The sequence below is a fragment of the Triticum aestivum genome, chromosome 6B (genome assembly GCF_018294505.1).
Source record: "Triticum aestivum cultivar Chinese Spring chromosome 6B, IWGSC CS RefSeq v2.1, whole genome shotgun sequence".
NCBI classification, from domain to species: Eukaryota; Viridiplantae; Streptophyta; class Magnoliopsida; order Poales; family Poaceae; genus Triticum; species Triticum aestivum.
The window spans coordinates 20016635-20039612 of record NC_057810.1 but is presented as its reverse complement, the minus strand read 5'-3'; the positions used below and the strand labels follow the sequence as shown (position 1 = coordinate 20039612).

The window sequence follows — 22978 nt, the reverse complement described above, 5'->3', positions numbered from 1 at the left end:
TAAGGTTCGGTGACACTAGGGTTGTAAAGATATGAGTATGCAGTAACCCGAAAGTTGTTCGGAGTCCCGGATGAGATCCCGGACGTCACGAGGAGTTCCGGAATGGTCTGGAGGTAAAGAATTATATATAGGAAGTCAAGTTTCGGTCATCGAGAAAGTTTTGTGGGTTACCGGTATTGTACCGTGACCACCGGAAGGGTCCCGGGGGTCCACTGGGTGGGGCCACCTATCCCGGAGGGCCCCATGGGCTGAAGTGGGAGGGGAACCAGCCCCTGGTGGCTGGTGCGCCCCCCCTTGGGCCCCTCCTGCACCTAGGGTTGGAAACCCTAGGGGTGGGGGGCGCCTCCACTTGCCTTGGGGGGCAAGCCACCCACTACTAGGGAAAACACTATACACAGAGGTATAGCAGTAGCATTGGTCAAAACTCGGCGCTAGCGCTACTTAGTAGTAGCGCTTGTTGCAAAACCACGCTACAACCATTATTTTAGCAGTAGCGCGTCTTCCCAGAAGCACGCTACTGCTAAAAACATTGTAGCAGCGCGTTTCTTCTGTAGAGCGCTACTGCTATGCAAAAGAAAATAAATATCAAAATAAGTAGAAAAGTAAATGAAAATGAAAGAAATAGAAAAAGGAGAAATGAAAAAAAGAAAATGTAAAGAAAACAAAAGAAAAAGAAAAAAACAGAAAGGGTTAGCTGCAGTGCGTTTCTTTGAAACACGCTATAGCTATCTTAGCTATAGCGCGTTTCAGCAAAACACGCTACTGCTAGTTTGACTCAAATCCCGGCGGCCCTGGCTCAAAATTTTGCTAAGTCCTTTCCCCCCCTCTGTCCTCCCTCCTGTCCCCCAACTGCTCCATCGTTGCCGTTGCCCTGCTGCGCGCCTTCGACCACACCGCCACCGCCCGAAGCCGCCTTCGACCACACCGCCGCCGCCCGAGGACGTCGTCGACCTCACTGTCGCCTCCCTCGAGCTCGCCGCCACCGCCCTCGACCTCACCGCCGTTGCCCGAGCGAGAGCATGCCCTCGCCGCCGACCGTAAGGCTATGCCTCTCCTGTCCCTACCCTCCTATTTCTTCTGCTAGGGCAATTATATATATGTGTTGATACTGTGTTGATGTTCATATGAACCCTAGGTGTTCATATGAACCCTAGATTTTTTTAGGGCAGTAGGCATTTTATAGCATTTAGGAAAAATGATTTGCAATTTTTTTAGGAAATTAGCTAGGGCAATTTTTATGAAAATTCCTAAACAGTAATTCCATTTAGCTTTAAACTAATAGAGGGTATATAAATAATAGTAGCATTTAGATTTAAATTAACAGAGGGTATAAACAAAAAACACTTAGCTATAAAAAATATTTTGACTATGGACCTGAATTTGTTCCAAATTTCATTCAAACGAAATTTGAATTATTTGGACTATGGACCTGAATATTTTTGAAGAAATTGGGTGTAGGTACTAAGGTCTTGCTGTGGAAATTCTGGTGAGGTCAAAAGGGTTAGAGAAAATGTAGTTCCTAGACTTTTAGCTTTAGTCAAAAAACAAAAGTATTTAGCTATAAATAAAAAACAGTAGCTATGTCATTTAGCTATAAACAAAAAACAGAATTGTTTTTCTTTTCAAAAACTTGGTCAAACAACACAGTAGCTATATGTCATTGATGTTCATTTGCATATTCCATTATTGTTGATTATATCTTTTCATTGAAGTGGCCATGTTATATGCAAATTCGTCAATAGTGTTTGCTCATGTTATATCTTTTCATTGAAGTTGTTCGATTGTGCCCAAGTGGCTTTGTTGTTTCCAGGGAATGATGCTGAGTGGCCTATGTTTTGCCGGAATGTTGATTCATTTCTGTTCCGGCAAATTTCAGGTTCTCGATTTGTCCACTTTTTAGCAAAGGTCATGCCGAAATTTTTAATGAATTTTGGCATGACTTGTGCTACAAACTAGGACATATCGAGTGCCCGGGATTTGCCGCACAGGGAAGGAGTCAACATTCCTGCAAAACAATAGTCCTTTTTATGTCATTATTCATTTTATTAGGTCTAGAATTAATTGACTAGATTTAATCATAGGAAACATGGCTAGCAATGATGAAGGACAGGGTTTTGGTGATTGCGACGACGTCTACTGGGCGGCAGACAAATATTTTAGCCTTACCGATGATCAACCGATGTTGTTGCTGGGCCCACCGGTGGCATCGGGGACTGAGACCGACACGTAGACCGGTGCTGAGACTGAGACCGGCGCTGAGATTCAGACCGGCATCGAGACCGGCGCTGAGATCGGTGCTGCCTCGGGGAGCGGAGCCGGTGTAGAACCGAAAGCAAAGAGGCAACGGGTTCCTAACAAACTCAGGATTACTAGACTGGTGGTCACGGAGGTGGACGACGGCAATTTTGAGCCAAAGGCGCCCAAGGAAGTGCGCGCGTGCTACGGCAATCAAATAGGCTGCATCGTACGGACAACCGCCACCATCAATGATGAGAAACTACAGAAGATAGAAAATATGAGGAGCTCCCTCTTGAAGAAGTTTCACCAGATATTCTTGTTCCCGGGCCGGAATGAGAAGGATCATGAAGATCCAGACGAGGACTTGACAATGAAGAAGATAAACAAACACGCCATGACCAAGTTTAGCGATGCGTTGGCCGCCTGGAAAAATTGAGTGAAAGCAAAGATCAACGACGGGGAACCCTACTCCGAGATTGTAAAGGATAATCCGACAATCACAGAAGAGCAGTTTCAAATATTCAAGGAGGCTCGCGAGGCCGAAGCTGCCAAAAAAAAGTCTAAGTACATGAAGGGGCTTCAAAAGAGGAACATTGGGAGCCACCACCTCGGAAGCCGTGGTTACGGCGGAAAGAGGTCCAAATGGGCCAAGGAGGACGCGGAAGCCGCGAGTCTGGGCATCCCAGACCCCTTGGTGGATTTCACCGTCCCGCAGGAGCGTGATATCCTGAGGGCCCGGCACCATTGGGACCCAGTGAAGAATGTTTACGAGACAACACCGGTCATTACGGAGTTCATGAGACTACTGGTAATTTTAGTTTCTGATCAATTCGACTGCACATGTTAGTCATATTTGTAAACGATCCTTGTGCCTTTTGCAGAGAGAGCAGCACCGGATTGCAGCCGAAAGCGACTCGCCGTCTGAGGCATTGGCGAGGCCCAAGTGGGACACTCCATTCAACCGGGCGTTGAACATATTGAAACGACAACCGGTGGATACTCGACCGTCGTATGGACGCGTGCATGGTGTCGGAGACGGCGCCACGTGGAAGAAGTACTACCATGAGACCACGGAGGAGAGAAAGGAAAGACGGAGGTTAACTGAAGAAAACATCGACAAGAAGGTTGAGATTGCGGTTGAGAAGAAATCATCTCAGACAGTCGCAATAGCAGTAGCTACCGCAAAACAGGTGGTTGCAGATTTGTCTACTTCCTTGGTGACGGGCGTTATCACTTGGACAAGGAAAAATCCAGAAAAAATGCAGAGGACTTTCCCCTTGCTGACTTCTTGGAAGCACCTGCTCCCGCACCGGCTCCACGCACCGGCTCCCGCACCGGACGTGCTCGGCGGTGCTTCGTCTTTGGCTGAGCTCGACACCCTCACGGTATCTGTCACACCGGCCCCCTTCAATATAAATGTATAATCTCCCGTTTTCAGTGCCTTTTGGATGTCTCACGTCGCAGACTTTACTTTGCAGGCCGACGAAACCCCGTGCACCATATTGTACACCATCGGCGACCAGAAGGTGGACGTGGGGAAGGCGACGATAATGAAGCCGAAGGAACCATTGTTCCACAGCCGGCCGATCCCCCCGAACGTCTTCAAGGTTTCCATGGCCAGTGTCAAACCAGGCCATGAGAATTTGCCTCCTCCAACACTACTGGTGGATGACGAGGAGACACCACGGCGGCTTGGTGATTGTTGCAATGGGTGGGTCCTGTTGTGGCCAAAGAGTCTGCTTCATCTGGAGGCGGCCGGGAGCACACCCACGAGCACGCAGCCTCAGCAAGGTATGAACATCAACACCCCACCTACCCAATTAGCGTCGGGTGTCGGGTTGGGTGATAGCAGACGGGGTAAGGAGGAGGCTCCATTAGTCGCTGATGACATCGCCATGGATGAGGATGAGGATGATGATGGCGCTGAACAGTATGTCTATACTGGCGCCTCCTCAGGGTTTGAGCATCATGAGTCGGTGCCTGAATTACCGTCTCAACGTATTATTGACGACCTTCCGGTAGTAAAGAAGTCTAGGAAGAGAGCGAGGAAAGGCAAAAAAGCTGAATCTATGATCCAGCCGCCTCAGTAGCCTTGGCTTCAGGACCGTATAGATATCCCCTATGCGGATAAATGGCATATCCCCGGTAAATCAATCCTACCTGCAACAGCGCTACGGGCCAGATTCACCAATCTAAGGAGAATTCATGACGATGTGCTGCGGGTAGAGAAAGGCCTCATCGCCTCGAAAGATCCAGGATACCCACTCTATGTGGTTAACGTTCCGCGGCAAATGTCGTACGTCGACAGCTTCCCTGCGGATAAGTTCTTCCTCCGATTCGATTTCATATTCGACATGTTTCACATGAAGAAGCTGGATTTTACGTTTGTCCGCCTTTATGCCTTGCACATGAACTACATCATTGGGGTTGAGCAGATATGTCATATCTGTGTCGCTGACCCGTACTACATGCACGAGAGCTTCTTGGGAGTCTGTGCAGAGCAGCGTGAATACGCGAGGGATTACATCGTCAGTTTCATGCTCGTCAATAAGGACAAGGAGGCGATTCTCGTGCCTTATCATCCCGTGTAAGTCATCCGCGCTGCTATCCTTCCTTTGATTTCAATAATTCATTTGCACGGTGGAGGCTAATTAATTTGAGGTGTACTTATTTTGCGTAGCGGCGGGCGCGCCGTCCTCATCATCCTCTACCCCGATTCTCCCACGCTCTTTACTTGGACTCGTCGAAGAACATTCACAAAAAGGATTACACCCACATCAAAGATGTTCTCGACAGTGCTATGATTTACTACCAAGCAAGGGGTGGAGAGGTTAGGGACAAGAAGAGAAGGGGCGGCAGGGCCGCCTTCAGCCATAAGACCGACTTCTGCTGCATCCAGCAACCGAACGATTCTCTTAATGATGGATTCTATGTCCTACACCACATGCTGGAGTACAGACGGGATCACCAGAACCTTCACATGTCACCTAGATCTGGCAATGCCCATATTCTGCAATGGGCAAAGGACATAGGAGATATCGAGGATCATCGACTTCGAGCTGAGTTCTATAACATCCAACGCGAACTTGCCCAAATCATCATGAAAGAGGTCGTCGGAAAAACAGGGATGTTCTACGGAGAAGGACAAATGTCGCGGGAAGACGTCCGAACATGGATAGCCTCTCAGCGTCTCGACATGAAGCATTTCACTAAGCTCGGGGACTATCTCCCTGACCCCGATGGATGGCACGACATGTTGGAGTGATTGTCGATATATGACAATGTGTCTATTTAGTCCATACTTTTTGTATGACAAAACTTTGAGTTATGCGCAGTGAAACTTTATTTGTGATGTAATTAAACCGTCCTCCTCCTCGACTAGCGAAGATCACTCTAGTTAGGGCATTTTGGGTACGATGAACTTTGTTATTTATGCTTATGATATGTTGTTTCTATTTTTGTGAAGTCTATCTCTTTCTGTTGCTCAACTATACATGTTGCATATCATCGACTCATGTGACGATCCAGGTGCATAGATCATCAATGGCGAAGAAGTGCTACGCCAGGAGTATATATACGATGAGTGGCCGGAGTGTCAGGCCCAGGTGTTGCCGGTTTCCGGTTTCCGAGCGACAGGCAGTAGTTAGTTTAGGTTCACGCTAATGCGAGAGAGGGATACGAACTCATGTACTCAAAGTGATAGCTCTTCTCGTGTATACCATTATTTAGATGGATGACGATGTATTTGCAAGTAATCAAGGACTTGTATCGCTATTTTCGAGATGACGACGAGAGACCACTTTGTGTTAGATGATGATTATGATGAGACTATTTGTAAGAATATGATATGATTACATTCGTGGTCTCGCAGGCATTTGTATGTTTATCATGATGACATTTCTATGTGCTAAAGATTCTTCTATAAAGCCTATTCAAATACAAAACAAATATGCCCAAAAAACAAAAAACCTGTTAAATTAGCAGTAGCGAGTGTATAGAAGTTAGCAGCAGCGCCGCTATAGCAGTAGCGCGTTGCTGCAAAGGGCGCTAGAGCTACTAGCAGTAGCGTGCTCCCAGTAACCGCGCTGCTGCTACACTTGTGTAGCACTAGCGCCGGTGACCACACGCTACTGCTATATGTTAGCTATAGCGCCTTATTAGTAGCTCCCCACCCCGCGCTACTGATACACCTAAAACCCGCGCTGCTGCTAGCCTTTTCCCTAGTAGTGACCCCCTTGGCCGCCGCCCCCCCTTGGAGATCCCATCTCCTAGGGCCGGCGCCCCCCCTTTAGGAGGCCTATATAAAGAGGGGGGAGGGAGGGCAGCCGACCCCATGCTCTTGGTGCCTCCCTCTCCCCTTGCTACACCTCTCCCTCTCGCAGAAGCTTGGCGAAGCCCTGCCGAGATCGCTGCTGCATCCACCACCACGCCGTCGTGCTGCTAGATCTTCATCAACCTCTCCTTCCCCCTTGCTGGATCCAGAAGGAGGAGACGTCTTCCTCAACCGTACATGTGTTGAACGCGGAGGTGCCGTCCGTTCGGCGCTAGGATCTCCGGTGATTTAGATCACGACGAGTACGACTCCCTCAACCCCGTTCTCTTGAACGCTTCCGCTCGCGATCTACAAGGGTATGTAGATGCACTCCTCTCTCTCGTTGCTAGATGAACTCATAGATTGATCTTGGTGAAAACGTAGAATTTTTTTACTTTCTGCAACATTCCCCAACACGTCGCACCATCTTCATCACTGTTGCCATATACCACCACCGCTGCCATATCCTACCACCATTGCCATATATCACCACCGCTGCCATATCCTATCACCACTGCCGTATACCACCACCACTGTCATATCCTACCACCGCATATCCACCACCAATCTGAGTCTATATATACCAGGGCACCAATCCGAGTCCACATATACCACCGCCTGTCCATCACCAATCCGAGTTCTTTTCATATTAGGTTTGTTTTCGAGATCCATCTATTTTTAGATCCCTGTTTCCTTGCCTGAGTAGGTTTCGGAAAGAAAAAAATGTTTGGAGACCCCCGGGCTGTTTTTAGGCATCATGTACCATACCCACTCTTTATATATGTAGTCCTTTAGGGCATCTCTAAGGTGGACCCGTAAACCTCCCGCAACTGTCTGGACCGTGAAGTCCGGACCGTGGAAGCCAACCAACGCCGACCTGTATCGATCCGCAGAGCGGTCCAGACGCGATTTTCCCCACAGCGCGGAGACAAATGTGGGGGAGGTTTGCGAGAGTCCGGACCGCTCCCAAGCCTGCTTCTGACTACCTTGACCAATCAAAAAGCCATCTCCCGCCCCTCCCGCGCTTTGCTTCCGATGCACGCGGTGCTTACCGCGCCGCATTCATGCCGGCTCCGAGCACGCGAAGGCCGGCATTTATGCCGCGGTGTGACCGAAGGGAGGGAGGCGATGACCGACGCGACCTATCGGCAGCCGCTGCTTCAATGCGGACGCAAGTTCCGGAGGAACCAATTCTCGCCGCTATGCCGCATTGAAGAAGTTGATCGGCCCTTCGGATGGCCTAGCCACGGCTATTTAAGCCGCGCTCCAGCGCCGTCCACATCGCATCCTCCTCATCCTCCTCGCCGCAACCCCTCCATATCTCCGGCAATGGGCTAGTCCCGAGCGTCGACACCGGCAGGCGGTTCTGTGGCGAGATCTAGCGGCTCATGAAGACGCCACCCTCGCTCTCCGGGGTCGTCGTCCTCATCGATTGGCAGCTATTCTATGCAGGAGGAGATCGTCATCTCCATCTGCGACGAGGAGGACCAGCAGACGCCACCACAGTCCGCGCCACTGGTGCTGGGCCAGGTCTATGCCGGAACCCACATGGAGTTCGAGGAGCAGATGGAGCAGATCCTTCGTCGCTCTGTTGTCCACACTAACGACCCGACTCCACTATCAGGGGCGCTCCTCCCCGTGAAGCCGAAGCCGGCATCCCATCCACGCTCTTCGACGCCACGCAGTAGCGCGTCCAAATCAGATGTCGCATCAAGGAAGAGCGGCTCACACCGCCGCCCTGGTGCGTTGTGAAGGTGTAGCACCGCTCACCGCCGCCTCACTGTGTCGTCAAGGAGGAGCGCCGCTTGCCACCCCCGCCCCTGCACAAGGCGCACGGGGGCATTCTGCACTACCTCAACGGCGGCTCCTCTCCATTGTCGTCTCGGAGCACCATGATAGCGCAAGAGTATACTGAGCGGGAAGAGCGCCGGTGGGACAGGCACAATGTTGTGCGTCGATCCCAATTTGCGGATTTCGACGTCCTACTGCTGCACATCGTGGCATACTCAAACCCGGCGTAAGCCTAGGTCTTGGACCGCTTCATGATGACGTCGGAGACGGCCACGCCGTCTCCACCGCCTTGATAGGGAGATGGCTAGGTAGAACGAGGAATGGTTCCTCGTCGAGATCGCTGCCGGCGCTAATGATGATGCCTCCAACGACCGCCGCCCTCTCCCCCAGGCCACGTCCTCGGTGCCCCCGGCCACACTGCGCATGGCACATGAGGAGGCGGAGAGGATCATCCGCGAGCGTTAGGCGGCCGCCGAAAAGCCCTGCCGCAGCGCCACCACCTTCCACAGCCCCAAGCCCAACGACTCCGACTCCGATTCCGATGGCTGGTTGGGCCACAATGACGAAGGAGAAGCAGCCGGCCAGCCGACATTGGCTACGAGGTCAATGTGAAGTATAAGATAGTTCAGGGTTTTAGTTTTAGGTTTTTTATTTCACCAGACGAAATATCGTCCGGTTTTATGTACAAATTACCCTACTTCGATGAAACCCGTCATTTTTATTTCAAAATTCGTTGTGTTTGCATAAATTTTGTCCGGTTGATTTGAGTTGCTGTGAAAATGTATGCGTCTAGAGTTGGATGGCTGCCTTCCTCATTGATGACCGACAAGTATATGAGGTCAACTGTAGCCTTTTCGATAAGTAAGAGTGTCGAACCCAACAAGGAGCAGAAGGAAATGACAAGTGGTTTTCATCAAGGTAATGTATGCAAGTGCTAAAATTGTAAGTAGCGGAGTAGTTTGATAGCAAGATAATTTGTAGGGAGCAAGTAACGAAAGTAGTAACAAAAGTGCATCAAGGTAGCCCAATCCTTTTGAGGTAAAGGACATGCGAAAACGGTCTTTTATGATAAGCAAAGTATTCTTGAGGGTACACGGGAATTTCATCTAGTCACTTTCATCATGTTGGCTGATACATCCATTTCGCATCATGCTTTTACATCAATATTTTTTTATTATGGCTGTTACTACACATTATATCACAATACTTATGTCTTTTTCTTTCTTATTTTATAAGGTTTACATGAAGAGGAGAATGCAGGCAGCTGGAATTTTGGACTGGAAAATGAGCAAATATTAGAGACCTTCTGGACAACTCCAAATGTCCTAAAATTTCATGGAGATCATTTCTGGAATAGATTGAAAATATTGGGCGAAGAAAGCACCAGAGGGGGGCCACCAGTCATTCACGAGGGTGGAGGGCGCGCCCTACCCCCATGGGCGCGCCCCTGCCTCGTGGGCCACCTGGCAGCCCCCGACATCCATCTTCTGTTATATGGTGTCTTTTGCCCTGAAAAAAATCATAGAGAAGCTTTCGGGACGAAGCGCCGCCGTCTCGAGGCGGAACCTGGGTAGGACCAATCTAGAGCTCCGGCGGAGCTGTTCTGCCGGGGAAACATCCCTCCGAGAGGGGAAAATCACCGCCATCGTCATCACCATCGATCCTCTCATCAAGAGAGGGTTAATCTCCATCAACATCTTCACCAGCACCTTCTCTTCTCAAACCCTAGTTCATCTCTTGTATCCGATCTTTATCTCAAAATCTCAAATTGGTACCTGTGGGTTGCTAGTAGTGTTGATTACTCCTTGTAGTTGATGCTAGTTGGTTTATTCGATGGAAGATCATATGTTCAGATCCTTAATGTTATTCAATACCCCTCCGATTATGAACATGAATATTCTTTGTGAGTAGTTACGTTTGTTCCTGAGGACATGGGAGAAGTCTTGTTATAAGTAATCATGTGAATTTGGTATTCGTTCGATATTTTGATGAGATGTATGTTGTCTCTCCTCTAGTGGTGTTATGTGAATGTCGACTACATGACACTTCACCAAGATTTGGGCCTATGGGAAGGCATTGGGGAGTAATAAGTAGATGATGGATTGCTAAAGTGACAGAAGCTTAAACCCTAATTTATGCGTTGCTTCGCAAGGGGCTAATTTGGATCCATATGTTTCATGTTATGGTTAGGTTTACCTTAATTCTTCTTTCGTAGTTGCGGATGCTTGCGAGAAAGATTAGTCATAAGTGGGAGGCTTGTCCACGCAAGGATAACACCCAAGCGCCGGTCCACCCACATATCAAATTATTAAAGTAATGAATGTGAATTATATGGGCATGATGAAAACTAGCTTGACAATAATTTCGATGTGTCCTCGGAAGCACCTTGGTTTATATAAGAGTTTGTCCAGGCTTGTCCTTTCCTACAAAAAAATTAGGCCACCTTGCTGCACCTTAGTTACTTTTGTTACTTGTTACCCGTTAAGAATTACCTTAGTTCATGTGCGCCTCCCGCCGCCGCCTGACACGGCGCGCGAGCGAGTGCTAGGCCGCCTGCCCACCATGGCCGCCACTCCCCTCAAGCCACCTAAAAAAGGATCGCGGATTGAATACTTCAAAACGCATGGTCCTTTTTATAAGAAAACAGTAACACAAATTAACCACTTAAAAAATACCGCGGGTTGACTAAAAAGATAAGGAATTTTCTGCAAAATTAGCAACAGACGGGCCCAAACACTAATTATTTTATTTGCAGGGATATATAGGTATAGCTATAGATATACGAGATCATCTTAGTATAGGTCTACATGATTTGATCAACACGAAAGGTGCACGAGCCGCCAAACGAGCTCGATAGGAGGGTTCCTTGAGGTCCAAAAAAGAAAAAAAGAAAAAACCTCGATAGGGTTCCTTCTCGCGCGCACCTCGCCGCCGCCGCCTCCCGGAATCGTCGCTCGTCCTGTCATCCAGCCGCATACAAGGGCAGCGCATCCAAGGGCAGCGCCTCCGGCCACCGCTCGAAGCTCTGCCTCCGGCCTCCAAGATCCGACGGAAGCCTCCGCTCCAAGCTCCCCGACGCCGGCCCTGCTCCAACTCCAACCTCCGCCTACCCTCCGCTTCTCTGCTCCGTCACCGATCGCTGCTGCTCGGCCGCTTTTCGCCGGACATCCCCGGCTGCTGTCGACAGTCACGCGAGGCCGACGTAAGCACTCCTCCGCTCCATTGTTCCCTCTGTTCTCTACAGTCGTACACTAGTGGCTGGATAAGAAATTTCGGTGATACTTAATTGGTGTTGCTGAAACACCTGTATTTTGTTTGGTTAAAAACCTTCAGGGTCATAGTATATATTTTGTTTACCATTGGAAAGATATTTTTTTTTTCGGGAACACGCAAGAGCTTTGCGTGTTGATTCATTAAGGTTGGAAGAAATACACCAAAGGCTCAGGTTACATATAGGTAGTTACAGTACAGCCGGCCCTCAGAACCTCTGTATTGAGCATGATTGTTTGCTTGTTCGGATTGATCAATAGTCTTTACATGATGCTGGAAATAAAAGTTTCTAATCTGATTGGCAGTTTGTGTGTCCCATGAAGCACCACATTTCAACCTCGAACTAACCACTCGGTTTGATTTACAACCCTTATCTATGAAACCAGGCATATTGCACCCTCAACTTACCACAAAGTTCAAACGACAATCTGGTCTCGGTTTTGACCGAACTTAAGGCTGACTAGGCATGCCAACTCACGCAGGCAGCATCTAAACCTACCCTTCTCTTGATTCAGTCCACGAGAAGCCCGACCTAGTACACGCTGCCGCCGCCTTTGATGCCTCACCACCAAGGTCTGCCGCTGGCGACCGGAGGGCATGCTAGCGCTGCTGCTGGAGGGCCTCTCCCGCGCGCGCTCGCGCAGGTGCTGGCGACGACTTCGGCGGCATGAGGTTCTTCCCATGCTCCGCCAGCGGCAAGGTCCTGGCGGGTTGTCGGCGCTGTAGTGCAAGGTTGTGGAGGAAGAGGCGTGGCAGTCTGATGCGGCCAGTGCAACAAGAACACCTCTTGCTCTTCCCCATATGCTTCTTATGTGTTCGATCTCGCCTCCCTCCATCGCTCAATAGTTTCAATTCGACCTCCCCTCTTCACATCGATGCTACTACTTGTAAGTTGTAACTGAGACTTTGGTGGATCAATTCAGTAGTAGTCCTTAGATTTCATGTCTGAATTTCAATTGCTCGACATGCTTTCAGAAAACAGAGCTTGTATTGATGGCAACTGGCATGAGAGGGAACAGTAATTGTGCATCTGAATGGTGCAGACGGGCAGCTTACGTTTTTGGAGAGGCAGGTCTCGGTCCTCTCCACGCGCGGCCCCATTTCGATGGGGACGAGCTCGTAGCCTGCAATGCCGGCCTCCACCAGGCACAACAACACTGCCCACCTATTTCTCTCCCATTAGAGCTCATGCCCAGTCAGCGCTCAGTCAGCTTTGACTTTGGTCAAAACCGGTTGACCAGCCCAAAACCAAGAGTAGGGTTGTCTTTTGACCTTTGTACTAAGTTGAGGGTGCAATACGACCGGTTTCAAAGATGAGCGTTTGTAAATCAAACTGAGTGGTTAGTTTTGGGTTGAAATGTGGACTTTTCTCAAGTGTGACTTGATTGATCTTATGTGCATGGTAGTTGATTGAGCTATTGTGTATCCGTATATGGTACTCATGTGTAGAAGTTGCAGCACTAACACTTCCATTGCTTATTTCATGTTAATGACTTTCAGAAACTTGTATATGCTCCTTTGTTCTGTTGTCTATGTTATTCTGTATCAATCGGTTGTCTAGCTGGTTGGCGAGTTTCTTATGTGCTTATATCTTGATGAATAAGATATTGATATTCTCTGTCTTAACAGAAAACAGAGACCAAGCAGCTAATTGAGGTAATCGCAAGCACCAAGCAGCAAGATCACGAGGAGAAAGCAAGTTTTGGTTGATTTCAACCTCTTTGACCAAGTTTTTCGGTTTGTCAAGTCTTCATAGAGATGGATATTGCGGTACGTTATCTCGCACTCGTAGCGTGTCACTACCTTGTCCTTTGATGCCTGTGCCATGTGCGTGAGAGGCGGTGTTAGGGTCTGGCTTTTGGTACAATGCTTCGCTGCCACTCCTTACCACTGATAATTGTGCGCATGACCATGGCTGTGTAGGTTTTTGGGCGATAGGGTTAGGGTGTGGTCATGGTCATTGTCTCTGATCTTGTTTGTTGTTTCCTTTTGTCTCCAAGGATCAATGGTCGCATTTTTTGTTAGAGGGCGAGAAGATTATTACCAAGGTTAGCCTCCACCTCGACTTACAAAAAAAGCTTATGCAAAAGGAGAATTTTTTTGGGGTGTTTCAAGAACAAATTGACTTTGTTATTTGCTTACACAATGATCTGCATAATCAACTATATTTTAAATTTGAATTTTTTTCTTCTCATATTTAATTTCCCCACCTCTTCGTAGTTTGATGGTATTCGTTTACGAAACACAAATGATGATGGCATTCTCCTAGTGACGAATTTCCAGTTTCTTTTCGTGGTAAGTCTATATTATGTGGGTCTCTTCACACATCATCATACTACTATTGCTCTAATGAGTATGGTGTTTTCTTTTGCAGAGTAAAGAAACAAAAAGCAAGTTGGGTACCATCCCTCTTACTACAGTTGAGCAAATAAAGGTAAGTTGTCTTAGGTTACCTTTATCGCAATTTGATATCTAATTGTTGCGATTTGCGACCCGTGATTAAGAAAAATAAAATCAATGTGTTGCTGGGGTGGGGGGTGTTGTATGGCTGTGCTTAGTGGGGGAAAGGAGAGACACGGAAATTAGGGCAACTTCAGATTGGATTTAGTGTGGGGACCACCTGCCATGTAGAAGGGGAGAGCGATGGGGGAGCAACAGGAGGTGGCCCATCATATGTCTTGAGGCCAACTTGGAAGACATCATGAATGTGTATGGAGGCTGGTAGCTCAAGGTGATAGGCCGGGTTGTTGATCTTGGTAGCGATGCGATAAAACCCATAGTAGGGAGGCCCCCGCTTGCCCTTTGCTCTCCAGGAGAGAGCTGGCTGCACTGTGATGAAGGGCAACCAAATTTAGTCACCGACATTGAAGTGAAGCTTGTGGTGGTGACCATCGTAGTGCACCTTGGTGTACTCCTGAGCTTGCAGTAGACGAGTCCAAACATCAGCCAGGAAGAGGTCGCAATCTTGAAGCTTAGGATCAATGACTAAAGTGTGGGCTTCACTTGGTCTGTAGTGGCGAACAGCGGTAGGATCCTGACCATATACTACTCGTAAAGATGATTTCTTGAGCGTGGAATGGAAGGATAAATCATAGCAAAATTCACCCCAGAGGAGCCAGAACAACCATTGGCGTCGACGATCTGCGGTCATGCAGCAGAGGTGCATGGCAGTTGTCTTGTTGATTGCCTCAGTCTGGGGTGAAATAAAATGCTCATCCGAAGAGAGCTACTACACGTGGCAAAGAGATCAATCTAGAAGTTAGAGGTGAAAACGGGATTGCAGTCAAAGACATTTGATACCGGAATGGTGTGGAGACTGGAGACAGCGCCATGCATGGTGCTATGTATGGGTGCGCTAGTGTAATGAAGTAAGCTTGCCTGCAGAAGCAGTCCGCTACTGTCAAGATGACAGATTTGCCATCGAGCCTGATCATGCTTGCACACTTTGTGGCAATGCAATAGGTTAGCCAAGCTTGTGAGGTTCTAGGATGCCAACCACATTTTTTTTATTCACCAATTTGCACTGACTTGCAAATAAATTCTCGCATTGATTAAGCCACGACAGTAGGTCACCCTTGCCATGGTTGGTAGGGAACTCCAGCTTGTGAAAGTGTGGAGGCCTTCTACAATGTGGTCATAAGTGGGTGGGCAACGTTGGCTGTAGCGGCATGATCTCTTGTTTGTCCAACCAGGTCATCAGCAGTGCGGTGGACGTCGCTGGAGGAGGTGTCCACCGAGGGATCTTGGTGGTGTCCATGGCGACAGACACAGGCGCGAGCCTGTGTTGAGAACCCCTTATTCATAGGATCGTAACAAGATAGTTTCTATATTATTTACAAAAAAGCAAATCCAAAATAGGAAGAGAAAAATCTAGAAGCCCCTTATATGACCAACATAAGGGAGAGGAAGAAAGACAGATGAGCCAGCTCGAGCAGCCACCCTTTAAGAAGTGCGTAATAGCTTACTGATCGAGCGCACTAGCACTGAAGATGAACAGGGCTAAGTAATCCAACGAAGCTGGCATGTCCCAATGCATTTGTAGGGGAGCGTTTCGCCTTAGAGGGAAATAGCTGCGAAAGGAGGGTTTTGACTACCGGCAGTAGTGTCAGCACCAAGAGGGGCAATGGCAAGATGTTGCTGCTTTGGTTCGTGAAGATAAAGGATGGCCATCATACTGCCCTGCATGAAGGATACCCCATCTGGTGCAGCTGAAGTGGGCGCACCTTGGGGTGGTCCCTCTTGTACGACTGTCCTCACATGATATTAGTGTTTCCTACGACTTTTGATGATATAGATTAATGTGGTGGACTAAAGAGAAATGTAAATTAGTACATGTAAAAATTGGTCCATGACCATCTTAAATAACTCATTGCACTGATTTTGTCAAATGATTTAAAGCCATGCTCTTTTCTACAGGAACAGGATGTAAGGTCTTTTGAAATAATTGGTACGTATTTAATGTTTGGAGTTCTCTTTGAATACAAATATATGTCTATTTTAATGGTTTTTCGGTTCAGGTCACGATATGAGAGTGCTGGTGTTTGATTTGAAATCTGAACAAAAGCAAGAGGTACTTATATGCAAGGCAACATTGCATTTTGTTTTCTCATGCATCCGCACTTCCTTATATCATATAGCTAGTTATTTGATCCCAATTCAACTTTATTTGACTTGCTAGGTCAGCTTTGATATATGGCATCTAAAATATGCTAACATTGTATCAAAAAATACCTTCTAGAGTACATAATACTTTGGTAGAAATATTTATATTAACTTTCTAACTTGTTTAAAAACCTTTGGTCTGTAATAAATAAAAACATGGCATCAATGTCCCCTGTCACGTAATCTAAAATCATCTGTGTTCATGATTATCTACACCAGTTTTTCTAAAGTTTTTCTTCCCTTGGTATCCATCATGAAAACCTAGATTTGCTTCTCAATCTTGTATTGGTTGTACGAATTCATTTCCAAAAGCAAGGTTGGTCAGCTGTCATAGTTTATCATTACAGCCTTTCCTTTAGAGTTTGGAATAAGCAAAATCATGTGCTGAAACCACAAGGTTGGCTTGCTTCTACTATCTGCTTAGTTGATTTGCCTAAAATGAATTCTTTCTAGACATATTGTAATTTTGTACTTGCAATAAAATTTACTCATGAGATAATTATGCTGTTTTGTTTGGCGGCTGAGTAAGATAGTGGAATATTTGACAAGATGTGCCAAACCTTCATGTTTGGTTGATCTTTTTGCATTTGCACTTAATTCCACTCCACCCGCGGTTGCTAATCGAACCAGTCCCAATATGCGGCTTTTGAAAGAATATCAACGCCTTTTTTGTAAATGGTTGCCTCCGGGCACCGGTTTCGAAATTCAAAAGAGTTTAGAGGATAAATGGTGGAGGGTAACTGAAGTCAATTCCGATTATTCCTTATGTTCAACCTATCCATCTCACCTGATAGTCCCACGCACCATAAGGTACTTCTACACCATTTGCAATATCATGTGTAATATTTTTATGTTTAAACATATGCTCGACTAATCTTACCATTTTTGTATCACCCATCAGTGATGAAGAGCTAGAAGAAATGTCTACCAGCCGAGCTCTTAGTCGCTTGCCTGTTATTTCCTGGTGTGATTTTGGTGCGTGTGCTCTCGTTTTATTTAGTTGTCACCAATTTTTTATGTTGAATTTGCTAGAAATACTATTCAGAGATTCTTTCATTTAGTTGTAACCAGCATGACACTTTTTTATATAACAGTATGTGGAGCTGTCCTGGCAAGGTCTTCTCAGCCCATGGGAATCAAGAATCTTAAGAAGTGAGTTGTTATCCATCTAAATTGATTTGGCACATACACTGACTTTGGAATGCGGTTGATCTGATTGTAAGTTTTCTTGCATCAGTAGGTATGAGGATGAAAAACTTGTATCTGCCCTTCGCACTCCAGGAATTCACCGCACAGGCCCTATAAGGTATTCTGGGTATGCTTTTCATTCTTTTTGGTTGGGCTTGATGATGGCATATTTGATGTTTATATTTTTGTTTAAAAAATGGGGAATCAACACAGTAAACTGAACAAATGCTAACCTAGTTATCATTGACTCCTACGCCACCCGCTTAAACTTCTTCACATTTTTTACTATTCTGATACCTATGTTATAAACAGTTCCAGTAATATTCATGTCACAGTTATTTTGATTGCATTGTAAACAGGAAATTATACATAGTTGATGCTCGGCCAGCGGTCAGCACTGTAGGAAATGGTGGTGGCTCAGAGTCAGCTTGTTCCTATCCAGAATCTGAGGTAAGTAGTATATGTATGTATTGGCTAGTGCTTGTTGTCTAGTGCTTATGTTCCATAGCGTTGCTTTGTCCTTTGTTTCATCTTGTTTTTTATTGGCGGGACCAGGTTGTCTACCTAGGAATTGAAGACATATATGAAATGAGAGTTAGTTTTTCATCTCTCCGAAAGTATGTTGATTCTCATGGATCAATTTCATCAAATGGACTACCTTTAGCTGGATCTGTCACTGCAGACCTGGTAAGTCTATGGTTTCCTTAAAAGTTGAGGACTACATCTCTTTTTTAGGTCTGTTAGATAGATACCTCATAACCCAGCATGCACTCTTTTCATGTGTAAATTTTGTAACGACATATGTGGTTCTACACCAAACAAGACTGCAACTTCCCATATTTGCATGTATTTTCTATAATGCAGCCAACGAAAAGCTTCTGCTGCGAAAATTATTTACAGATTTTATTAGTTATAGGGCCATATGGTCGTTTGTAGATACTCCTAGTGGTTCAGGATTCTAGTTTAAGCCTAGTGGCTAGTAGAAGTATTTGACTTCATCATATTGAAATGTCTACAAGTTGTCAAGAATCATTGTGTAGAAGAGGAGATTGACAATTTATTGTTATTTTTTAAGGTAAATCATGGATCAGCCTGGGTTGGCGGAACTATAAATAGCATGACAAAATTTTCTATTCGGGGGGAATGGCTAAATCATATTCAAATTATCCTAATTGGTGGTTCCTGGATTGCTGAAAAAATTGCCCATGAATCAGCTTCAGTTCTAGTGCATTGCAGGTCTGTTTTGACAATTTACGTATCTCATTGTCTGCAATATTTGTTAACTGAATCAATTCATGTAATGTGGTAAATGGTGAACATAAGTGATCACATTTTCTGATTTCTGTATTTGCATGTATCAACATTGAATTTGGTACTGGGTTCAGTTTGATTTATGTCATGTATCAACATTGATTTCTGATTTCTGTTTTTTACAAATTTCTGTAATGTGCTTCTCATTTCAATTTGGTACTGGGAAAGTAGTGGCTGCACCCCAACTCGGTGCACCCCCGGTGCACCCACGCAAGAAAACACACCAAAACATCTCGAAAAATTCTGAAACTTTGTGGGAATGATCATCAACAAATGTTATGGATGCTTGCAAAGTTTGGTGGTAAAATAACATCCGAGGAGCTCTATACCAAAAAGAAAAAAATTACAGAATCTGCTCAAATAGTGCATGTACATATTGACTAATTTTCAGTAATTTTGTCTTTTTTGTACAGAGCTCCATGAATGTCATTTGATCACCAAACTCTGCAAGTCTCTCTAATATTTGTTGATGATCATTCCTACAAAGTTTCATATTTTTTTTTGAAATGTTTTGGTGTTTTTTTTTTGAGTGGTGCACCGAGGGTGCACCGAGGTAGGGTGCAGAAAAACCACTCTCTATTTGTAAAAACAAATTTGAGCTGAGAAGCAATTTATGTCCGGTCACCTTTTGGAGGTTGCTATGGAATTTGAACTTAAAATTCATATTTTCCAAATTCTGGTCTGTACTAGCAACCAGTAGGACTTCAAATTTTAGTTGTCTTGTTCACATCTCATGCAAAGCAATCCTTTGGATACCATCTTAGGTTCTCATATCTCTATATCTTGTCGCTTAGTGTCTTTAATCAGCTTAGGAAGGCATTTTGTTTATTTGATCTGATTTTTTATCTTTTGCAGTGATGGCTGGGACAGAACAACACAGTTAGTTGGACTTGCTTCCCTCCTGCTTGATCCGTATTATCGAACGTTCACTGGATTTCAGGTACAGATGGCAAATAGTAGAAACTTCGCAATGCAGTTGGCAGCAGAATAGTTTTCATTACTGAAAATCTTTTAGTTCGAGTTCAACATTATAATTTGTTTATTTGCTTGAAATAGAAAAGCATATCGGTGATGTTTGAGATTAGAACTACAATTTATTTTGACACCATGCAGCTCCGTGTCGAAATTAATTGCACGCATCAAAATTAATTGTAACATTCATGCTGTCTAGTACTTTCTATTTGCATTTTTATTTTAACTATTCTTGCAATAGTGCCATTGTCATTGTCATCATTTTTCACATTTTGTAATATAATGGATGACTCACTTTTGAATATATAGGCGCTTGTGGAAAAAGATTGGCTAGCTTTTGGCCATCAATTTGCGGAGAGGATGGGTCTTCCAACAATAGCTAAAGGATGCCGGCCTGCAAATCCTTCGGTTAAATCTCAGGCATCAGATAATAAAACTTCACCAGTACTGTTGCAGGTAGTCTACTTGCTATTTTTCTCATCTTTCCCGATACAGTTTGTACTAATATAAGAATTTTGCTTGCATCGAGTTTGATTGCACAAATTGAGCTATGGTTGAAGGCTGACATTTAAGATTAGGTTGCAACATGCCCCTCACAAATTATACATGTCAGGAAATAAATATTTTTATAATAAAATAATGTTCGTTGACGGTTGGATATGCTGATTATTTTACCAATGGAATTGAGCATTTCAAAACAACAATGTGTGTTGTCATGCTGTCCTTTTAAACTCTATGTACAGATATATAGTTGACTGTGTTGTTATATTATCTATACATTTTATGTTTGTCTGTGCAGATACATGCTTTTAATGTGCCTTGTAATTAATATGATTTCTTATTTTTCAGTGGCTAGAATGTATTGCTCAGTTGTTGCGCATGTACCCATCTGCATTTGAGTTCTCAACTGTAAGACTTCTTGTTTTCTTCCACTGTTTGAATATGCTCAAACTACAAATCTCTTCATGGATATTGATAACCTGAAGTACAGGTATTCCTGGTTGACTTTATTGATGCTGTGTTATCGTGCCGTTTTGGGAACTTCCTATGCAATAGGTAAGTATACTAGCTTGGTGTTTTCATGATTGCATGTGTGCCTTAAATTCAGTTCTGTATAAAGTAACCGATTAGAAAAAGGTGATGGCTGAATGTTATGCATCATGATTCATGAAGGGCCATGTGCGAACGGACAAAAATCGTGCTAAGCTGACAAATCGTTCTATAAGTTGCCTCGTGCTCAAATCACTCCAAATTATTTTGGAGCCTACTTGTGAACACTACGTATTAGTTTAGCATGTAATCAATTGCCAATTTGACATCCTATTTGTAGATCAATTGTTTGCTCATGCTTGAACTGTGTAACCTAACCGCCATGGGAACTGAAATTCTACGATTGTCTGTCTCCAAGATTGGCCTTCCCGGATCATGCACGATATCTCTTGATTGAAAATAAATAGAATCCGATCCATTCATCTGTTGTACCTGATTTCCTCTTGATGTTAAAAATAACTTCTTACTTAAAATGCAAGTGACTGGGAAAGGGAGCAAGCTGAAGTCGCGAGCTCTTGTCCTTGCATTTGGGAGTACTTGGCTGACCTCCGGGCTTCCGGCGGCATCTTTCATGAGCACAGAAATCCCTTTTATAAACCAAGCAAGTGGAATGGGCCGATTGTCCCGCCAGCTCCAACGCTTGCACCCACCCTTTGGCCTGAATTCTATTTGAGATGGGCTTGTCCACTTGAATCGCAAGGCAGTGATCGAGAATGCAAATATGTGGAAGCAGTGAAGGTATTTATTTTTCTAATAAATATTTCTGTTCTATCTTTCCATAGTCTTCTTTTTGAAATATATAGGATCATGACAAAACGTTTGGTTTGATAAGAGACCAAATAAAGAGTGTGGCTGTTTCTAATCATCCCGTGCCTGTTCTGTTTTCTGATGTAACAAACAGGCAATCAAGGATGCTGAATCTAGACTTGGTGACCACAAAAGGGAACATGAGCCGTACTGTTAATTCAGACGCGGAGAAGCCAAGTGGAGGAAGAAAATAGTACGGACCATGGGCTCCAGTGTTATGACTAGGTGTATAGTACGTAGCTGCACGAAATGGGGAAGCCGAGAACCTGTTTCGATTGACCAACAACAGTTGTGTAATTTTGGTTAGCTGATGTTTTTGCGAGCTGTAGGGAAACTATTGTCATTGCTTTCCCCTTTGGATGCCCACTGACTTGCACTGTCTTGGCTACATTGCTGGGAGCTGGTGCTCCGTGAGCTGTTTTAGCACGGAGTGTCATGTGTTATGCCTTCCTTTTGTTTCAGAAATTCAGGTGGGTGTGGATGTTCCATCTTGTTTGCGCTACTAAAATCAGGTAAACGGAATTGAGGACGAGACGCAAAATTAGAGCAGACTTCCGGGGCACCAAATCCAAGCCTACCATCACTGAAACAATAGCCGACAGGCATGTTGCCGTTCATCACACTCCTCGCCAACTTGCGCTACTTGGCTCTCCCTGCTTGTCACTCTTTACTGTCCCCGGGCTCTCCCTGCTTGTCGCTCTTTACTGTCCCCGGGCTTCCTACTCGCTGTCTTTGTTTGGTAGTAGGATATTAGTCAGACGCCCACATCAAGGTCTGGTCTGGTCCTTCTTTGCCCCCTCGATTCTTCTACTGCTCTATCTTCTCTGCCCCTCAACCTAAATGTTAAGGAACGCAGATGCAATGAATTTGTTATAGGTGTCATGACAAATGCGTGTCCCAATGAATTTGTTATATGTGTGATGACAAATGCGTGTTCCAGTTCTTTAGCTTCCATCATGCATACCAGATCGTATACCCACCATACAAAATAAACATATCGGAATATACTCCACCTCACAGACATGCTGCCTCATCACAAAAATACCGTTTCCACATTAGTTTCCGGACACCCGGATTGCGTTGCTGCTAAAGAAATGTATGTAAACCAGTACTCCGACAGATCGTTTGGAAGAAACTCTTATCTCATCAGCAGCTGTGTAAAATGACTTCTTTCCAACTGCTTAGACCAGTCCAGCTACAGGTTCAGAAACAAAGTATCAGTACCATGACCACCAAAGTGAAACAGCAGCAACGAAGCCACTAGGATGCACCTGACCCTTTGGATCCGCAATCACAATTAGATTAATATCAGATAAAGAAAATATTAAGGAATACCTAAAGCACAATTACTTCAATATCCCAGTTTTGTCTACAAAA

General features: G+C 45.3%; 1 protein-coding gene across 2 annotated transcripts; it reads left to right on the top strand.

Annotated features, from left to right (window-relative positions):
* The first annotated feature begins 11162 nt into the window (after window positions 1–11162).
* Window positions 11163–22087, top strand: LOC123133179 (phosphatidylinositol-3-phosphatase myotubularin-2-like). 2 transcript variants are annotated; one of them, XM_044552714.1, is made up of 19 exons: window positions 11163–11543; window positions 13241–13381; window positions 13612–13659; window positions 13832–13906; window positions 13986–14045; window positions 16028–16058; window positions 16129–17083; window positions 17175–17248; window positions 17368–17425; window positions 17514–17579; window positions 17821–17911; window positions 18017–18148; window positions 18537–18697; window positions 19628–19712; window positions 20054–20200; window positions 20594–20653; window positions 20736–20800; window positions 21274–21532; window positions 21696–22087. In XM_044552714.1, the coding sequence occupies exons 7-19, from the start codon at window positions 16911–16913 to the stop codon at window positions 21756–21758; spliced, it is 1434 nt and encodes a 477-aa protein (XP_044408649.1). In that variant the 5' UTR covers window positions 11163–11543; window positions 13241–13381; window positions 13612–13659; window positions 13832–13906; window positions 13986–14045; window positions 16028–16058; window positions 16129–16910; the 3' UTR covers window positions 21759–22087. The 2 variants fall into 2 exon arrangements, with proteins under 2 accessions (XP_044408649.1, XP_044408648.1); XM_044552713.1 differs by having other exon boundaries at window positions 17511–17579.
* The last annotated feature ends 891 nt before the right edge of the window (window positions 22088–22978 follow it).